The sequence below is a fragment of the Puma concolor genome, chromosome E4, assembly GCF_028749965.1.
Source record: "Puma concolor isolate L17-30 chromosome E4, mPumCon1.1.hap2, whole genome shotgun sequence".
In the NCBI taxonomy this organism is placed as follows: Eukaryota; Metazoa; Chordata; class Mammalia; order Carnivora; family Felidae; genus Puma; species Puma concolor.
In genome coordinates this window covers 52256733-52275061 of record NC_141683.1, presented here as the reverse complement: position 1 = coordinate 52275061, position 18329 = coordinate 52256733, and the positions used below count along the sequence as shown (strand labels likewise).

The following is an 18329-nucleotide window of genomic DNA, read 5'->3' as shown; positions in this document are numbered from 1 at the left end:
GATGAATATATTCCTAAACACCAGTTTCTTTTGCATGTTTGTAAATAGAATTACACTGTACATTCTTCTGTGACTTCCTTTCATTCAACCTATTTGCTTATTATTCATCCATATGGATTCATGGAGCTGCATTTCATTCTCACTGCTGAATGTTTCACAGTATGAATGTGCAAACAATGCTATTACATACATTATTTAAATACGTATTTCTCGGGGAGCCTGGGTGGCTCAGTCGGTTGAATGACCGACTTTGGCTCAGGTCATGATCTCACGGTCTGTGAGTTCGAGCCCCGCGTCAGGCTCTGTGCTGACAGCTCGGAGCCTGCTTCGGATTCTGTGTCTCCCTCTCTGTCTCTGCCTCTCCCCCACTCATGCTCTGTCTCAGAAATAAATAAACATTAAAAAAAAAAAAAAAATATATATATATATATATATATATATATATATATATATATATGTATGTATTTCTCTAAGGCAAGGATTCTCAGACTTTGGAGTGCATAAAATTCGTTTGGGGAGACTGTTAATAAAAAAAAAAAAAAAGGTTCCTAGAGTCCATCAGAAATTAAGAATAAGGAACAATGCATACTTTGATTCAGTAGGTCTTGGTCAAGGGGCTAGAATTTGCATTTCTTATCAAGCTCCTAAGTGATATTGATGCTAACTGCTGTGCACACAACACTTTGAGTAGCAAAGCTGTAGGGTGTATTTATCATTTTCTTATCATTTATTTCAAAGAGTTCTTCATGAAATCTGGATACTAATACCTTGTCATTGTAGGTGTTATCTTCTGCCAATTAATGACTTTTGCTTTAAATTTTATTGGAGATAAATTTAATCACCTTTCATTTATGGTTTATACTTCTGTGTCTTAAAGCCTTCCTTACCACAAGATCATGAAAATATTTTCTTACATATTATCTTCTAAATACTTTAGAAGTCTTACTGTTCATATTTAGGTAATTTTATCAACGGGAATTGACTTTGTGTATTACATGCGGTAGAGCAAAAATTCCCATAACAACTGTCAGAGTCCAAAAATTCTGTATTTTCCAAACAATCACCTTTGCCAGGTATCAAATGTCCATACGTTTGTAAGCCTGTTGCTGGTTCTGTTCCACTAATCTATCAATCCTTTGCCAAAATAAAACTTTTTATTTACCATGCTTTAACCTTGTTTCCGAGTGTCTCCTGTAAAGAGTACATTATTACATTTTGAACATTTTAACTAGCCTCTTAATCCCTTTTACTTGGAGCAAATTAGACATTTCCATTTACTTTTAGATATATCTGCAGTTCTATCAGCTTATTTTCTTTTTTAATTACCCCTTCTAATTACCCCAAATATTTGATGCTACTTTCCTACTTTCCTGTTCTCTTGGATTAACCAAATATTCTACTCCTTCCACCTTGCCACAGTAACAGTTTGGATTTTGTACTTTGGTTCTATTATTTTATTAGCTCCCTGAGGAATTACATCATGTATTTCATACTTCCCAAGTGTGTGTAGTGCTTACTCAATACTAGGTTTCAAAAACTGAATGATCGTTGGGGCGCCTGGGTGGCTCAGTCAGTTAAGAGTCCGACTTCAGCTCAGGTCATGATCTCGCGGTCCGTGAGTTCGAGCCCTGCGTCGGGCTCTGTGCTGACAGCTCACAGCCTGGAGCCTGTTTCAGATTCTGTGGCTCCCTCTCTCTCTGCCCCTCCCCTGTTCATGCTCTGTCTCTCTCTGTCTCAAAAATAAATAAACGTTAAAAAAATTAAAAAAAAAAAACTGAATGATCGCATCTATTAAATTAGTAACAGCTGAACAGACGCCTAACTTTAAATATCTCACTGCATTTAATATAAATACAAAATTTCCTTTGCAGTCTGTTTTTAAAAATATCTTGTAGCTACAGTGCTACTTACAGGCTGGAAGGCAAGAAATATAAATAGGTGAAAATTTTACTAGGGACGCCTGGATGGCTCAGTCGGTTAAGCATCCAACTCTTGGTTTCAGCTCAGGTCATGAGCTCATATCTTCGTGGGATCAAGCCCCACATCTGGACCTGTGCTCGTGGTGCAGAGCCTGCCTGGGACTCTCTCTCTGCCCCTCCCCCACTTGCACAGTCTCTGTCTCTCTCAAAATAAATAAACTTTTAAAAATTAAAAAAAAAAAAAAGTAATGATCTACTAGGTGGTTCAAAGTTGTTTTTAGACTCTAGCATCCCCGAAAGTACACTGCATGACTAAGTAATAGAATACTTTGTTTTTTAATAGTATTGGCTTTATGCATGCCACTCCCATTTGAGTTCACTCAAGTTACTTGCAAAGTTGAAAATAAAATGTCTTTAATATTCATTTTCGCCCTATTATTTTTATACTACTTACTGTTCATGAATGCTATGACACTAAATCCAAATTTGTTAAATATTCAGAAATTTAATTTATTTAACTATGAAGGAAAAGACATCATCCCCATTGGCAGCTGCTGTATAAAATAAAGGACAAGGCATATTTATAAACCTAGCAAGCCTAAACCTTTTCCCATTACTTAAATAACATGGGAAATTACAATAAAAGACACCTCAAGCACTTACACATCTACCTTACTCAAGTTTCTCCATGTTAACTCTAAAAAATGAATTAAATTAGGTTTCATACCACTTTAAACACTGGCTTCTTAAATTGAAAGGAATTAATTATACTTTGGGGTGGGGGCAATAGAATGGAGATCTAGAGCATAGAGGTCCATCTTTTAGATTCAGCCCTAATTTAAAGAAAGAAAAAATATTGGGGCGCCTGGGTGGCGCAGCCGGTTAAACGTCCGACTTCAGCCAGGTCACGATCTCGCGGTCCGTGAGTTCGAGCCCCGCGTCAGGCTCTGGGCTGATGGCTCAGAGCCTGGAGCCTGTTTCCGATTCTGTGTCTCCCTCTCTCTCTGCCCCTCCCCCATTCATGCTCTGTCTCTCTCTGTCCCAAAAATAAATAAACGTTGAAAAAAACATTTTTTTAAAAAAAGAAAGAAAAAATACTATAAAATAAAGAAAGAAAAGTAGTATAAAAAAATGCTTAGTGGCCTCCTCCTCAAGAAATGCTGTATCTATCTCTCTGTGGAGAGATACCTATAAAACTGTTAAGAACAGTACATCTAAAGAGGCAGTGTAAGGATGCTTGGTGAAGAAGAACTTAAGCTTTATGTGTAACATATGAAGGTTGAGAGTGAGGATATAATCTTGTACTATTTGTACAATTAAATATACACAATTTTTAAAGGATTACATCAATTTTTAAAAATTGTTTTATTCTTTATTGAGAGAGACAGAGACAGAGCGTGAGCAGGGGAAGGCAGAGAGAGAGGGAGACACAGAATCTGAAGCAGGCTCCAGTCTGACCTGTCCTCACAGAGCCCGACGTGGGGCTCATACTCACGAACGGCAAGATCATGACCTGAGTCCAAGTCAGATGCTTAACCGACTGAGCCACCCAGGGGCCCCTGATCACATCAATTATAAGCACTGAAGATGCATATATCAGATAGCCTCAGACAGCTTTACTCAGACTCAAGAAATCTGCGTGGAAGAATCTTTATAAAAATTCTGAGTGAAAAATTTCAGAGTAAACGACATGAGTCAAATATAAGGAATACTGAAGCCGATCATGGAGGGTTTGGAACGGAAGCAAAGGAATCTATATTTATTCTTTAAGTAATAAGAAGCAACTGAAAGTTTCACAGTAAGGAAGTAATATGTAGGTATTTAAAAATAAATTATCAAGAACAACAAAACAAAAAACAAAGGTTAACTTTTCCTTTTGAAGACTGAGTTATTATGCCAATCACAAAAACTACTAAGTATCAAAAATAAGAAAACAATATTTTAACTGTCGTAAAATACTACGTTGTATGACTATATCATATATATTGTTTTCTTATTGATGAACTTTTTTTAATTAGGCAATGCTGTAAGGAACATCTTTTTCTTGGTTGAATCATATGAAATTGGTGTTTTTGTAGGTCAAAAATATTTGAATAGGGACGATTTTTTATGGTTAAACTTACTCTATTCTTTTTATGCTAACAGTAATCTTTAATTTTGGACTATACAGTAAATGGGAAATGTTACCTGATTGTTTTTACTTGAATTTCCCTATTGTTAGTGAAGTTAGACATATGTTCATATGCTCATTAGCCACTTGGATTTCCTCTCAAACTTCCCACTTATATTCTGGGCTCATCTTGAGTACGGAAAACAAAGCATTTCTTTATGGAAAACAAACGGTATGTTTATGCATATGAACTATCTAGCTTATTGAGAGTAACAAAGACTTTACAGTAACCAAAACTAAAATTGTTTATTGACAACAGAGTTAAATAAGATATTTCAGAATTCCTGTTTGTTCCGAACAGTATACCTTCCCAGTGAATATATTATTCGCACAAATGCCACTCCTAAATCGGAATAGTAACCTTACTATTTATGGTAAATGGATTTATATCACTAATTTCTAGGGGGGAAAAAAACTATTATTACTTTAAAAAGGATGCCTTAAGAGTATATATATTTCCTATCTGTTATACTAATTACAGTTTAAAAAACTGCAAGACACTTCAGGTTAGTATGCAAGCAACTCTGATGATCTCTTAAAACCACAGACTGCTATGAGTTCAACTTACTTTAATCTTGCAATGCTATCCCAAACTGGCTTTAGAGAAGATAGATTGGAGAAAAATAGTTTTTCTACCTTTTTATACTCAATAAGAAAATACCATGTAGTAATCAAGTAATAGACAATTAATAAACACTTTCATCTATACATTAAAAATGTGGCACCTGGGTGGCTTAGTCGGTTAAGTGTCCGACTTCAGCTGAGGTCACGATCTGTGGTTCACGAGTTCGACCCCTGCATCGCACTGTATGCTGACAGCGCAGAGCTTGGAGCCTGCTTCAGATTCTGTATCCCTTTCTCTCTGCCCCTCCCCTGCTTGTGCTTTTTGTCTCTCTCTCAAAAATAAATAAAAACGTTAAAAAAAATTTTTTTTTAATATTATCCTCTCTTCTGGCAAAAAACATGCTTCAGATAATCTCAGTGCTTAAAAGAGTTTTAAATAGTGTAAAATAAGATTCAAAGCATGTTCTCAATATCAACCACAAAAAAGTAGTTTAAAATTCCTAGTCTACTATTTTCAAGCGGGACCATGACTTAGGACTTGATATTTTAAAAGAAATACTTGTGAATATTTAGTATACCACAAGAAATTTCTCATGCTATATTCTCCATTAAAAAAAAAAAAAACACAACAAACTAGACATCTTTCTATAATATGATAAAAGGTAAAAGAGCAAAATGATGAAGTAAAAGAGAAAAATATATTACTTGTACCAAATAGAAATATAAGCTCTAAATGAAGACAGGCAGGGAACCGTCTTAGAATTAGCACAATGCATCACTGCCCAAGTAGGATCCACAGTGCCTTTGCAACAGGGGAGTAAAAATGTAGTTGGTGAGTAGCGTACTTACTCATTATCTATTTCTGGCAACTTCAAAAGCAATGTTTAAAAATGTACAGCCCACTTCTAATGTCAAATTCATCATCATAAATGATATTTATTAAGCAATCTCATGAATGTGACTCTGTACTTCTCTCAGTGGTAAAATAAACGATACGGCTAAAGTGACGTTTCACAGTTTAAAGAGAAACATTTGGATAATAGTCTATATTCTAACAAATGCTACAATTCTAAATGAAAATGAGGCAACATCAGTCACTGTTTTCGAGTAATACAAGCTTTTAAGATTAAAAGCATGTTTCAATCAGTAAAAAATACATTAAAGGCACTGAAAAAGTAAGGACTGCTGGATTCATTAACGCCTTGCTCGGATACTAAACACCTATTTCAACGCCAGAAAAAATAACTCCTTACAGTCATATGAAACTGCATTGTGCTGGATAGAGCCAATGACATCGGCATCTATTCCCACCATCTTTTTTAAGCCTACGGAGGATGGAATGTTATAACTACATTGCCCAGATCCTCTTGTAGTTGTGCTTCCAGATGTGAATTAGTTTTCAGCACTAGGATGCACTTATGTAAGATGTGAAAGGTAGCAAGTCGGTGATCATTCTGCTTTGGATATTTCTGTTGCAATGAGCATCACTGTAAATATGTGAAGGTTTTCTGATATAATATTACAATATCCAGTCTCCAGCTTTTATTAGTTACACTGAAAGATTTCTGATCCCTTGATTATAGCAATGGCATAACATTCATGAACTCAAAAGATTCTGATCTCGATTAGATGAGAAAAAAAGAACAGCTCTCCCGGTCTCCCAATAAGAGTCTTAGCCTACAGATCTCTAACCCTTCCAACAAGTAAGTTTAGTTAACAACATTAAGAACAGTGGAAATATATGGTATTCTGGCGTGAAGCATCTCTCATACACACACACACACACACACACACACACACACACACACACACACAAAACACTTGAAATAAACTGACAAATATTAAACTAGACCTACCAAAAAGAAAAAAGAGAGAAGACACAAATGACCAGTTAGAAATCAAAGAAGGGACATTACTACAGGATTACAGAAATTAAACTACAGAAATGAAAAGGACTATAAGAGAACATTATGAACACCTTTATCACAACAAATTAGAAAAACTGAACATACAAATTCCTAGAAACACAACTACCAAAAATGACTTCAAGAAGAAAGAGAAAAAGAGAAAATCTGAATAAACTCATAAGAAGAAATTAAATTAGGAATTTAAAATATTCTCATGGAGTCTAAGTCCAGATGGTTTCACTGATAAATTTCATCAAATATTTAAAGAAAAAATAATACCAAAGCTTTACAAACTTATTCAGTAAACAAATAAACACTTCCCAACTCATTCTATAAGGCCAACAGTTCTTCGCTATTAAAGCCACAAAACATCACAAGAAAGTTACGGATACCCAAAAAACACTTAAAATATTAGCAAGCTCAATCCTGCAACATATAAAAAGGATTTTACACTACAGCTATGAGAGATTTTTTCCCCAGGAATGGAAGGGTGGTTTAACATTCAAGACAAAAATAACAATAATGAACTATTACATATTATTAAATTAAGGACATAAACTACAAGATCATCTCAGTAGACAGAGAAAAAAACATTTGACAAAATCTAAAACTCATTCATAATAAACACTCTTAGCAAACTAGGAATAGAAAACTAATCAACTTGATAAAGGGTATCTACAAAAATCTCCCAGCAAATATCATACCTAATTGTGACGGACTGAATACTTTCCTATAAGGTAAGGAAGTCCTTCTGCCACTTCCATTCAACATTGTACATGAGCTTAAAGCTCATGCAAATAAGCAAAAAGACATTAACATAGTAAAGGAAGAAATAAAATTACTTTAATCCATAGATAGCATGAATCCCAAATGTAGAAAATCCCAAAAAAATCCACAATAAAACTAAGAGAAAAAAATACAAAAGAGCAGTATAATTGCAGGATGCAAGATCAATATGCAAAAATTAATTGTATTTCTGTGCTCTAGCAACAAAAAAAATTTAAAAATAAAATTAAGAAAACAATTCCATTCACAATATATTTAAAGTAATAAAATACTGTATGTTAACTGGAATTTAAATAAAAATGTTGAAAAAAGTATCAAAAAAATAAAAGTAATAACATACTCAGGAATAAATTTAGTAAGACAAGTTCAAGACTTGTATACCAGGAATTATAAAACAATGATTAAAATGGTTAAGAAAAAACACAGCGAATTATATACCAATTTATGATTGCATGTGTAAAAATACCAGCAATAAATGCAGCAATATGCCAAAAGAATTCCACATTATGCTCAAGCAAGGTTTATTCTAGAAATACAAATATAATCCAATATCAGAAAACGTAAATGCATCATCCATTACATCAACAAATTAAACCATATGAGTTTATCAACTGTGACTAAAAAAGCATTTGATAAAATACTAAGTTGTTCCCAAGAAACAGTAAACTGAATTATTTGAATTTAATAAAGATTACTTTCCAAAAGTGGATACCCTTAAAAGTAAAAGACTGAAGCCCAGTCAACTAAGTGAAATAGAGGAGAAAAGAACTATCACTGTTATCATGTAATACTGCCTTGTAAGAAGAGAATACAATAAATCATTGAAAAAGAAGAAATACAAATACCGTTGTATTTGTATCATTGTATCATTTGGTTACTATCAAGTATAAATGGATAGCTCAAAGACTGTACTAAACAGGTACTAGATTTAATTTAAAAAAATTTAATAGGTGCCTACATATAATACAAATATCCAAATATCAAAAGTTTCTATCTACTCTTAGAAACAGTACTTAAAAATAAGGAATGGAAAAAGTATTTTATTTAAAACAGTAACAAAAAAATGGGGCACCTGAGTGGTTCCGCCAGTTAAGCGTCTGACTTTGGCTCAGGTCATGATTTCATAGTTCGTGAGTTCAAGCCCCGCATCAGGCTCTGTACTAACAGCTCAGAGCCTGAAGCCCGCTTCAGATTCTGTGTCTCCCTCTCTCCCTGCCCCTCCCCTGCTCACACTCTCTCTCTCTCAAAAACAAATAAACTGTTAAAAAATAAAATAAAAAAACAAAATGGTACCAAAATTATAATATACATAGAAAATAGTTAACCAGAAAAACCTTAAGCCTAAATGAAATAAACTATAAAATCTCACTGTAGGATAGAAAATAATCCAAACAAACAGAAAAATACCCCTTCTAACTATGTGGGAAGATATACTATCTTAATAAGGCCAGTGGTTCCAAAAATAACAAGTAAATACAATGTAATTCAGAAGAGAATCCCAAAAGAATTTTTCTAGAATTGGAAAAATATAAATCTTAAAGCATACATGGAAAATTAAATGCAAAAATTAAGTAAGAACTACATGAAATTTTAAAACAGTAGGAGCAAACTGCCTGCCAGATAGCAAAGCATTTTTAAAAGCAGGTTTCCCTAATACAGGTATGCTGTTTCTAAGGGGCACACGCACCACAACCTGTATAGCAGTGCTATCAACAACAGCAAAAGTATGGAAAGAGCACAAATGTCCATCGATGGATGAATGGATAAAGAAGATGCGGTGTATGCACGCACGCAATGGAGTATTCCTCGGCAATCAAAAAGAATGAAATCTTGCCATTTGCAACTATGTGGATGGAACTAGAGGGTATCATGCGAAGCGAAATTAGTCAGAGAAAGGCAAATATCATAGGACTGCACTCATGAGGAACTTAAGATACAAAACAGATGAGCATAAAAGAAAGGAAGCAAAAAATATATATAACAGGGAAGGGGACAAAACATAAGAGACTCCTAAGGAGAAAAAACAGTTGTTGGACGGGTTGTGGGAGGAGGGTGGGCTAAATGGGTAAGGGGCATTAAGGAATCTACTCCTGAAATCATTGTTGCACTATATGCTAACTAACTTGGATGTGAATAAATGAATGTAGGTTTCCCTAGGAACACCTGGTTGGCTCAGTGAGAAGAGCATGCAATCCTTCATCTCAAGGTTGTGAGTTTGACCCCACATTGGGTGTAGAGACCACTTAAATAAATAAACTTTAAAAAATAAAATAAAATAATATGGACACCTGGGTGGCTCAGTTGGCTAAGCGTCCTAATCTGGCTCAGGTCATGATCTTGTGGTTCATGAGTTCGAGCCCCACGTCAGGCTCTGTGCTGACAGCTCTGAGCCTGGAGCCTGCTTCAGATTCTGTGTCTCCCTCTCTCTCTGCCCTCCCCCTACTCACACTCTGTCTCTCTCTCTCCCCCCTCCTTTCTGTCTCTCAAAAATAAATAAAAATTAAAAAAAAGGGGGGGTACCACTTTCTCTTTTAAAAAAAAATAATTAATTAATTAAATTAAATAATAAAATAAGGTAGGTTTCCCTTTACCAGGAAGGAAAACATTTGAAAATGTTCATATCTGGCATCTGTACATACTAAATATTGATAAAAACTTCTAGTCATAAATTACGGCCAATGGTTAATGTATATATAAAATATAAGATAACAGTAAAACTGTTTTCAATAAATGCATGATAAAATATTAAAAATGAAAATAACAATTATTGAGTACCATCTTGTAAGAGCTTTACATATACCATCTTCCTTTCATAATCCCCATAAGATAGGACTATCTCCATTTTAAGTCCAAGAGACTTGGGGAGATGAGTTAACCAACTTGCATAATCAGTGGTAGAAAAAGGATTTAACAAGGAAAATTCTGTATGCTAATAGAGAATTCTACCTACATATACATGTTAGACCATAACTTACTAGAATCTAATAATGAAATTATGTCAGTATATAAGTGAATAAATAATAAGTGGAAATAAGGAAAAGGTATCATAAATAAGATTTAAATTATGCTTTTCTTTTTTTTAAAGGGTGATTCTGTGTTCATGATATGGTGCTAAGCTCATCTTTATTAAAAAAAACTGAAATTATCAATAAAAAAAATCAAGATTTCCTAATGCAGAAGTTAAATTATAGGTGTTTTGTTTTAGCAAATATTTAGGGGGGGGGGCAGATACAAAAGACAAAGGAGTAAGGCAATGATTCATCTTCCAATCCATCACACTTCTGAAAATGAAAAGAAGGCACTAATATTAATTATAACAGTATAAGTATAAACTAGGGCTGGCAAAGTCAGACAGTTGGTCACCCTAGCTAAGAAAAAGATGTTATCAAAAAATTCTTTGCTATGATATTAACAGCTAACATGCTTTTGGGTACTTCCTGTGTTACCATGCATTCCATGATACAAGATTTTATCTTATTCACTATCCCTATATGGGTGCTTTGTGCACAGTACTATATACGTGTGTGCATGCGTGTGTGTGTATGTATACACACAAAATTGTTGAACGAATGAATAGATTTCCTTTAATTAAAAATGGATTCCTGTGTCTATACAATATAACTTAATCATTTAAACATCATTATGACCTAAGTTTGTGAATAAGCATTAGTTCATGCATACAAAGACTTACAGGAACAAAAAGAATCAACAAACCCAACTTTATGTATTAAACGTGGGTGACAGAATACTAAAATTAAAGCACAGCAATAAGTGAGTAATGATGGCACAATGCATACTTCTAACTTAGAGTCTAATAACAAAAACAAAATTTAAACCTATAAGGAAAGTTATTCATTTTAAAATACGGTCTTTTATCCTAGCCACAATACTCAACCAACATCAAAAGAAGATAAAACTGCTCTAATTTCTTACCTGCACAGCCGAAAGCCAAATGGTATCTAGAAGAGGGGCTGAATTTAACACAGCACACGTTAGCCTTCGCCTCAATGCTTGCCACTGAGTTGTCTAGGTTGGTAGACCATAGCTTCACTAAGAGTAAAGGACAAATAAAAATAAAAAGAATTAATGCATTAGCAAATGCTTCTATAAACTAGAAAGTTAGCTTATTTCTACAGTTGCCTTTTCATACTATTCCAAAGCATTTTAGTTTATGAGGACCAATACTGTTTAAACTGCATGACTGCATAATAAAACAATATACTGAAACTGAGAGCATAGTTTCAAAGTCAGAAAACAACAGAAAATCAGTGTATGCTGAGAAGTAACATGATCCCATATCTAAGGCATAAAAGACAGGGGTAAAACAAGCAATATGGAGATACATGTGTATTTGTTTTAGTATTCTTTAAACAGTGTGTGTGGGTGGGGGGAGGGTACTTGGTTGGCTCACTGGGTAGAGCATGTGACTCCAGATGTCAGGGTTGTGAGTTCAAGCCCCACCTTGGGCATGGAGCCTACTTTAAAAAAAATGGTGTTGCGTGTGTGTGTTTCTCAAAAGTGTCACAGGTTGGAAGAGGAGTCATATAGTCACCCACTCCTACACACACACACACACACACAGAGTCATATATGTATTACATATATCAGAATACAAATGCCATTTAAACTACCTAGAAGCAGTTCTTATTTTATCTTTCAAGTGAGAATTCCATGATCTAGGGGCACCTGGGTGGCTCAATTGGTTAAGCGTCTCACTCTTGATTTCGGCTCAGGTCAAGATCTCATGGTCATGGGATTGAGCCCCGAGTTGGGCTCTGTGCTGAGTGTGGAGCCTACATGGGATTCTTCCTCTCCCTCTCTACCCCTCACTCACTCATGCCCCCTTTCAAATAAACATTAAAAAAAAAAAAAAAAGAATTTCATGATTTTTCAATTTTATATAGGAACTCAGTTACATGATATGAGTATGTTTAAAGTAATGTTACTAAATTATTTAGCTAAACTTTAAATATTTGTTTCCATATTTGATATGCAGTCTATTCCAATGGTATATACTGAGAATTATTATCATGATTAAGGAATGGCAAGCTGACTAATTAGAGCAAGTCAGATCTGAAAGCAGAAACAGAAAGGTGAGCTGTTGTCTTGTAAGGTACCAGAGCATCTATCATTATCATATCATATCATATCATATCATATCATATCATATCATATCATATCATATCATATTTTATTTATTTACAAAAGAGAGAGAAAGAAAGGGCACATATGCAGGTGAGCAGGGGAGGGGCAGAAGGAAAGTAAGAGAGAGGCTCCATGCCCAGTGCAAAGCCTGAAAGGGGGCTTGATCATGACCATGAGGATCATGACCTGAGCCAAAATCAAGAGCCAGACGCGCAACTGACTGAGCCACCCAGGTGCCCTCATCATGTTGTTTTTAAACAAAAATGTCTTCATAGACAATAGAATACACAAAGAAAATAGATTTTCAAAACATTGGTTACAATACTGGTTGCACATCACAACTAATAATAAACATTAATGATAACAACAAAAATCTTCCTATCCATCTTTTCAGTGGGCACCAATGTCCCATCCTGAACAATACCCAGTTAGGGTCCAGGTATTGTTGTGTTTTAAATTTTTTTAGGTTTATTTATTTATTTATTTTGAGAGAGGGAGGGAGGGAGGGAAACCCAAGCAGGCTCCAAACTGTCAGTGCAGAGCCCAACACAGGGCTCGAACCCACAAACCATAAGATCATGACCTGAGCCAACACTAAGAGTTAACGACTGAGCCACCCACGCACCCCATTAGGTATTGTTTTTTTTTTTTTTTATAAGCTCGTTGGGTGACTCCAAAGTACATTTAGGGATGAAAACTAGTATTAGGATAGAGTAAAATTTTAGAATCTTTTTTAAATATTTTATTTCATTTTTGAGAGAGAGAGTGAGCATGAGCAGGGGAGAGGGACAGAGGGAAGGAGAGAGTGAGGGGGAAAAAAGGAGGGAGGGGGATGAAGGGAGGGGGGGGGGGGAGAGAGAGAGAGAGAGAGAGAGAGAGAGAGAGAGAGAGACAAAAAGACACTCCCAAGCAGACTCCACACTTAGCAAGGAGCCAGATGCGGGGCTTGAACCCACCACCCTGGGATCATGACCTGAGCCAAAATCAAGAGTTAGAGGCTAACTGACTAGCCACCCAGATGCCTCTAAAATCCATTCAGGAATGCTAATATGGTAATAGGAGTAAAAAAAAAAAATAAGGTAAAAAATGGTACTTCCTAAGAATAGAGATTTTCTCTGTGTGAATAATTTACTTCTTATGAGTGGAATTCCATAGAGCATTTCTTAATATGTGGACTCTCAGAATAAAAGTTAACCATTAAAAAAGTTATTTACACCCTAATGAATTTATTAGCCCTCTAAGAGAAAAATAGACACACAATATTGAAATAAAAGAGTAAGAGTTTTAAATAGTAATACTTTATTTCTTTCATGTTATTTTCTAATAGGAATCATGTGCTATTTCAATTAATATATAACTGTCCAGGCAATTAAGATACACAATTCTGAGATAAAATGGCTAGCTGAATGTAAAAGTCTACAAGTCAAATATAGCATTTATAGGTTAGAATATCCAGTGGTAGAACTGTACCTTAACAACGTAGCACGCGGAAGTTAATCTACAACAAATATTCATGGAGCACCAATTGTTCCCATAATCCCACTTATACTAATCACTAAACCCTTTATAAACAAAGGTTACAGATCAGTGTTTTATGAGAATTAAATATAAGTAAGTATAATGAGCTAGAACAAAATGACATTTAAATTAGAAAGTCTCTTTTTATTTTATGGTAATTTTCTGAATGACGTAATCATTAACATTTTAAAAGTAAGTCACAATGACAACAGCCAAACTATGGAGAGAGCCCAAATACCCATCAACTGAAAAACGGATAAAGAAAATGTGGTATATATGAAATGGAATATTACTCAGCCATCAAAAAGAATGAAATCTTGCCATTTGCAATGACTTGGATGGAGTTAGAATGTATTATGTTAAGTAAAATAAGTCACTCGGAGAAAGACAAATACAATATGATTGCATTTATAGGCGGAATTTAGGAAACAAAACAACATATGAAGGGCGAGGGAAGAAAAGCAGGAAACAAACCACAAGAGGCTCTTAATGATGACAGTTGACAGAGGGAGGTGAATGGAAGATGGGCTAGATGGATGATGGGTATTAATTAAGTAGGGCACTTGTGATGCGCACTTCGTGTTGTATGTAAGTGATGAATCACCTAATTCCTGAGACCAATATTGCACTGTTATATTAGCTAATTAAAATTTAAATCAATCAAACAATACGTCACAATGGTAAACATCATAATTACAATTTTCAATATGAAAGATATTAGAATCCAATATAACTAAGCTATAACAATAACTAAGGCTTAAAATAAAGATATAGTGAATATTTATAGCTTAGAAAAGGAAAATAAAAAATGATACATTTTATTTTATTACTGATTATTAAACAATACAGGTGCTATGAGTTAAACTGTGTTCCCCAAAAAGCTATGTTGTATTCATAACCCCGGGTACCTCTGAATGTCACTTAATTTGTAAATAAGGTCTTTGCAGATGTAATCAAGTTAAAATGAGGTTATATTGGATTCGGATGGACCCTAAATCCAATGAATGATACCTTCATAAGAAGAAGGAGACTTGGATAGACAGGTACAAAGTACAAAAGGCCATGTATCAAGGAAGGCAAAAACTGGATGCAGCCACAAGTCAAGAAATGGAAATGGAAGGACTGCTACCAGCCACCACAAGCTAGGAAGACAGCGAGGAAGGAGTCTTCCCCAGAGCCTTCAGAGGGAGCATGGCCTTGCCAACACCTTCATTTCTGGGCTTCTAGCCTCCAGTAAGGTGAGAGAATAAATCTCTGTTGTGCAAGTCAGCCATTTTGTGATACGCAGTATTAGGAGTTCTAGAAAACTACTAGAACAGATAAGATGAAACAGTATTAAAATTAACCCAGTATTCCTAAAATGGCATCACAGATTAAAAAGTAAAATAGTAGAAAGTGTAGAAGAAATCAACAAAAGGTTTGGAAGAAAACGTCTAAAACAAATGTAAATGAGATGGTCCTCAAAATAAAGAGACAGCATGTAAATCAATAATAATAAGCCTCCTGTGGGGCACCTGGGTGGCTCAGTTGGTTGAACGGCTGACTTCAGCTCAGGTCATGATCTCATGGCTCGTGAATTCAAGCCCCACGTCAGGCTCTGTGCTGACAGCTCAGAGCCTGGAGCCTGCTTCAGATTCTGTGTCTCCCTCTCTCTCTGCCCCTCCCCGCTCACATTCTGTCTCTCCCTGTCTCTCAAAAATAAATAAACATTAAAAAATAATAATAAAATAATAAGCCTCCTGTTACTTTCTGCTTAAGAGAATGATAGTAAAAATTTCATTTAACATCAAAACTTAAAACTTCATCATTTAGTGTGAAAACTTTGTAAGAAAAAGTAAAAGTGAATTTAAAAGAAAATTCCCTCCTCAAGGTGAAGAACTAATTAAGGAAATTAAAACACACTTCACTTATGTATATATAGTCTTCTTTGAACTTCCTTAAAACATCAAAATAGTGACTGCCAGAACAACCGTGTTGCAACGTAGGAGGCTAAAAATAAAAACAAACTTGTTCTGAATACTACCTAGCTGGCTTTAGGAAGTGAACTTGTTACAAGTTTGATTAAAGTTAAGAAGTAAAGTTTTTTCTAAGTATCATCTGAATCTTAAATCCCATTAAAAAATACTCAATTTTTAAAAATCCAACTACCCTGGAAGATCAGTATAGTTTATTATCTATTAATTTTTAAAATAAGAGTTAAACAGTCTCCAAGTACTTTTGTTCAAAATTATTTTTCCAAAACTAGAATACATTGAATATCTATAATAACGTCAACACCAATTCCAACATGCAGGATTTATGTTTCAGAGCTTCTTTGCATGTCTGTTTGCACCAAAACTTCTAAAACGGAATTCGTGAAGAAGAAGAGGAGGAGGAGGAGGAGGAAGCAGAAGAGGAGGAGGAGGAGGAGGAGGAGGAGGAGGAGGAGAAAACAGGCACCGGTGGGTGTTTGACACAGTAAAAAAAAAAAAAAAAAAAAAAAAAAAAAAAAAGCCTGTCTTCAGTGCAACTATGAATACATTTGATATCCCCTACTCTTGAACCACTTCTGAGCCACTGCCTACATACTACAGAAAACACAATGAGCAAAAAGGGATGGTGCTGTTTCACCAAACACTACAGAAAACCTGAGGGACATATGCACTATATTATAAATCTATTTAAAAATATGAAAGACTAGACACAAAGATGTGTACTTTGCCAATGCTGATTTACCCTCAAGTTTTTCTTTTCAACTTGATCAAATAGAGAAAACAGGCTTTGTTATATTAGTTACCTATTGTTGTTGTACAGCCAACTGCCCCAGTACTCAGCAACTTAAAACAGCAAAATTTGCTGTTACACAGTTTCTGATTGTCAGGAATCTCTGAACAGCTCAGCTGGGTGGTTTTTGCTCAGAGTCTCCAGGATAAGAGGTCTCCATGCAGCTGAACTCGAGGATCTGCTTTCAAGCTCAGTCCCTCAACATGGCTCTTGGCATGTGATTCGGTTCCCCGTAATATGGGCTTATGACAATACTGCTAGCGTCTCCTCATGGACCCAAATGAAGATAAAGACTAAATGTTTTATATGAACTAATTTCAGAAGTGACATACCACTGGGTGGCTCAGCCAGTTGAGTGTCTGACTCTTGATTTTGGCTCAGGTCATGATCTTACGGCTCATGGGCTGAAGCCCCAAGTCGGGCTCTGCGCTCACAGCAGGCTCACGCAGCCTGCTGGGGATTCTCTCTCCCTCTCTGCCCCTCCCCTGCTCTTTTGCACTGTCCCGCGCATAGTCTCCTTCACCCCTCAAAAATAAATAAAGTAACTTAAAAAAAAAAAAGTGACATACCTTCACTTCTGTGGTACTTTACCAATCACACAGAATGGAATAATGGGGAGGAAGGGAATTACACAAGCGGTCACTGGGCTATTTGGGATGCTAACATAAGCCTTTGAACTTCGTTTAGATAAAGGAGATATTCCACTTAGTAAAGTTATAACTTTTAGAAAAGGTAACTACCTAAAGTTATAAGACAGATAATACTATTTATGATAATACTATTTACTATGTTGCAGTTATATTTTTTAGTCCTTTGATAAAAAAAGTATTTCATTTAGTATGAGTTAACTGAAATTATTTTTTTAATTTGTCAAGATTTCAAATTCATCACTTTCACATTAACGTATGCAGCTATGAAAATCTGGAATAAATAAGAACCTGTAAATAGTGCTATTACTCTTCAAATTCATATTTGGGGATAAAAAAAACGTTAAAGAATGTGTTAATTCTAATTCAGTAAGATAACTCATTGCAAATGATTCTTAGTTTATGTATTTAAAAAGAAAAACATATTTCTCCTAAATAACTTAAAATTAGTTCATAACATTCTTTTCTGATTAACTTGCTACACAGCAAAACTGCATCTATAAGCCTACTACATTCATGTTTAACATTAACTTGTTTAACATACAAGTATGTGCATATGTATTTGAAAGTAAACTACTTTGAAACTACACAGCATTAAATAAGTAACAGCATGAATACAAAAAATATTATTTATAAGGACTCAATATTTATGGTTTGAAAAAATAATATCCATTAACAAATGGATATTACTAAATACAAAATATATAAAATGTTAAAAAGTATAAAACATTTAAAATGCTAATAATAAATAAATGTGTTAAATACATTAAAGGAATTTAAAGTATTCTTACTATAATCACAAAGGCAGTATCTTACAAGCAATAAAAAAATCACCAAAGAGTGATAAATACATTTACACAACACTAAATATTTTGAGATGGGCATAATGCATTTGGGACTTTTAGTACCA

General features: G+C 34.8%; 1 protein-coding gene across 4 annotated transcripts in view; it reads right to left on the bottom strand.

Moving 5' to 3' along the window:
* Positions 1-18329, bottom strand: part of COP1 (COP1 E3 ubiquitin ligase) — a 260438-nt gene that overhangs the window by 85824 nt on the left and 156285 nt on the right. For all 4 annotated transcript variants that reach the window (XM_086694424.1, XM_025920949.2, XM_086694422.1 and 1 more), the window contains exon 15: positions 11280-11396. In XM_086694424.1, the coding sequence (XP_086550550.1) occupies positions 11280-11396 (117 nt within the window). The remainder of the gene's footprint in view (positions 1-11279; positions 11397-18329) is intronic.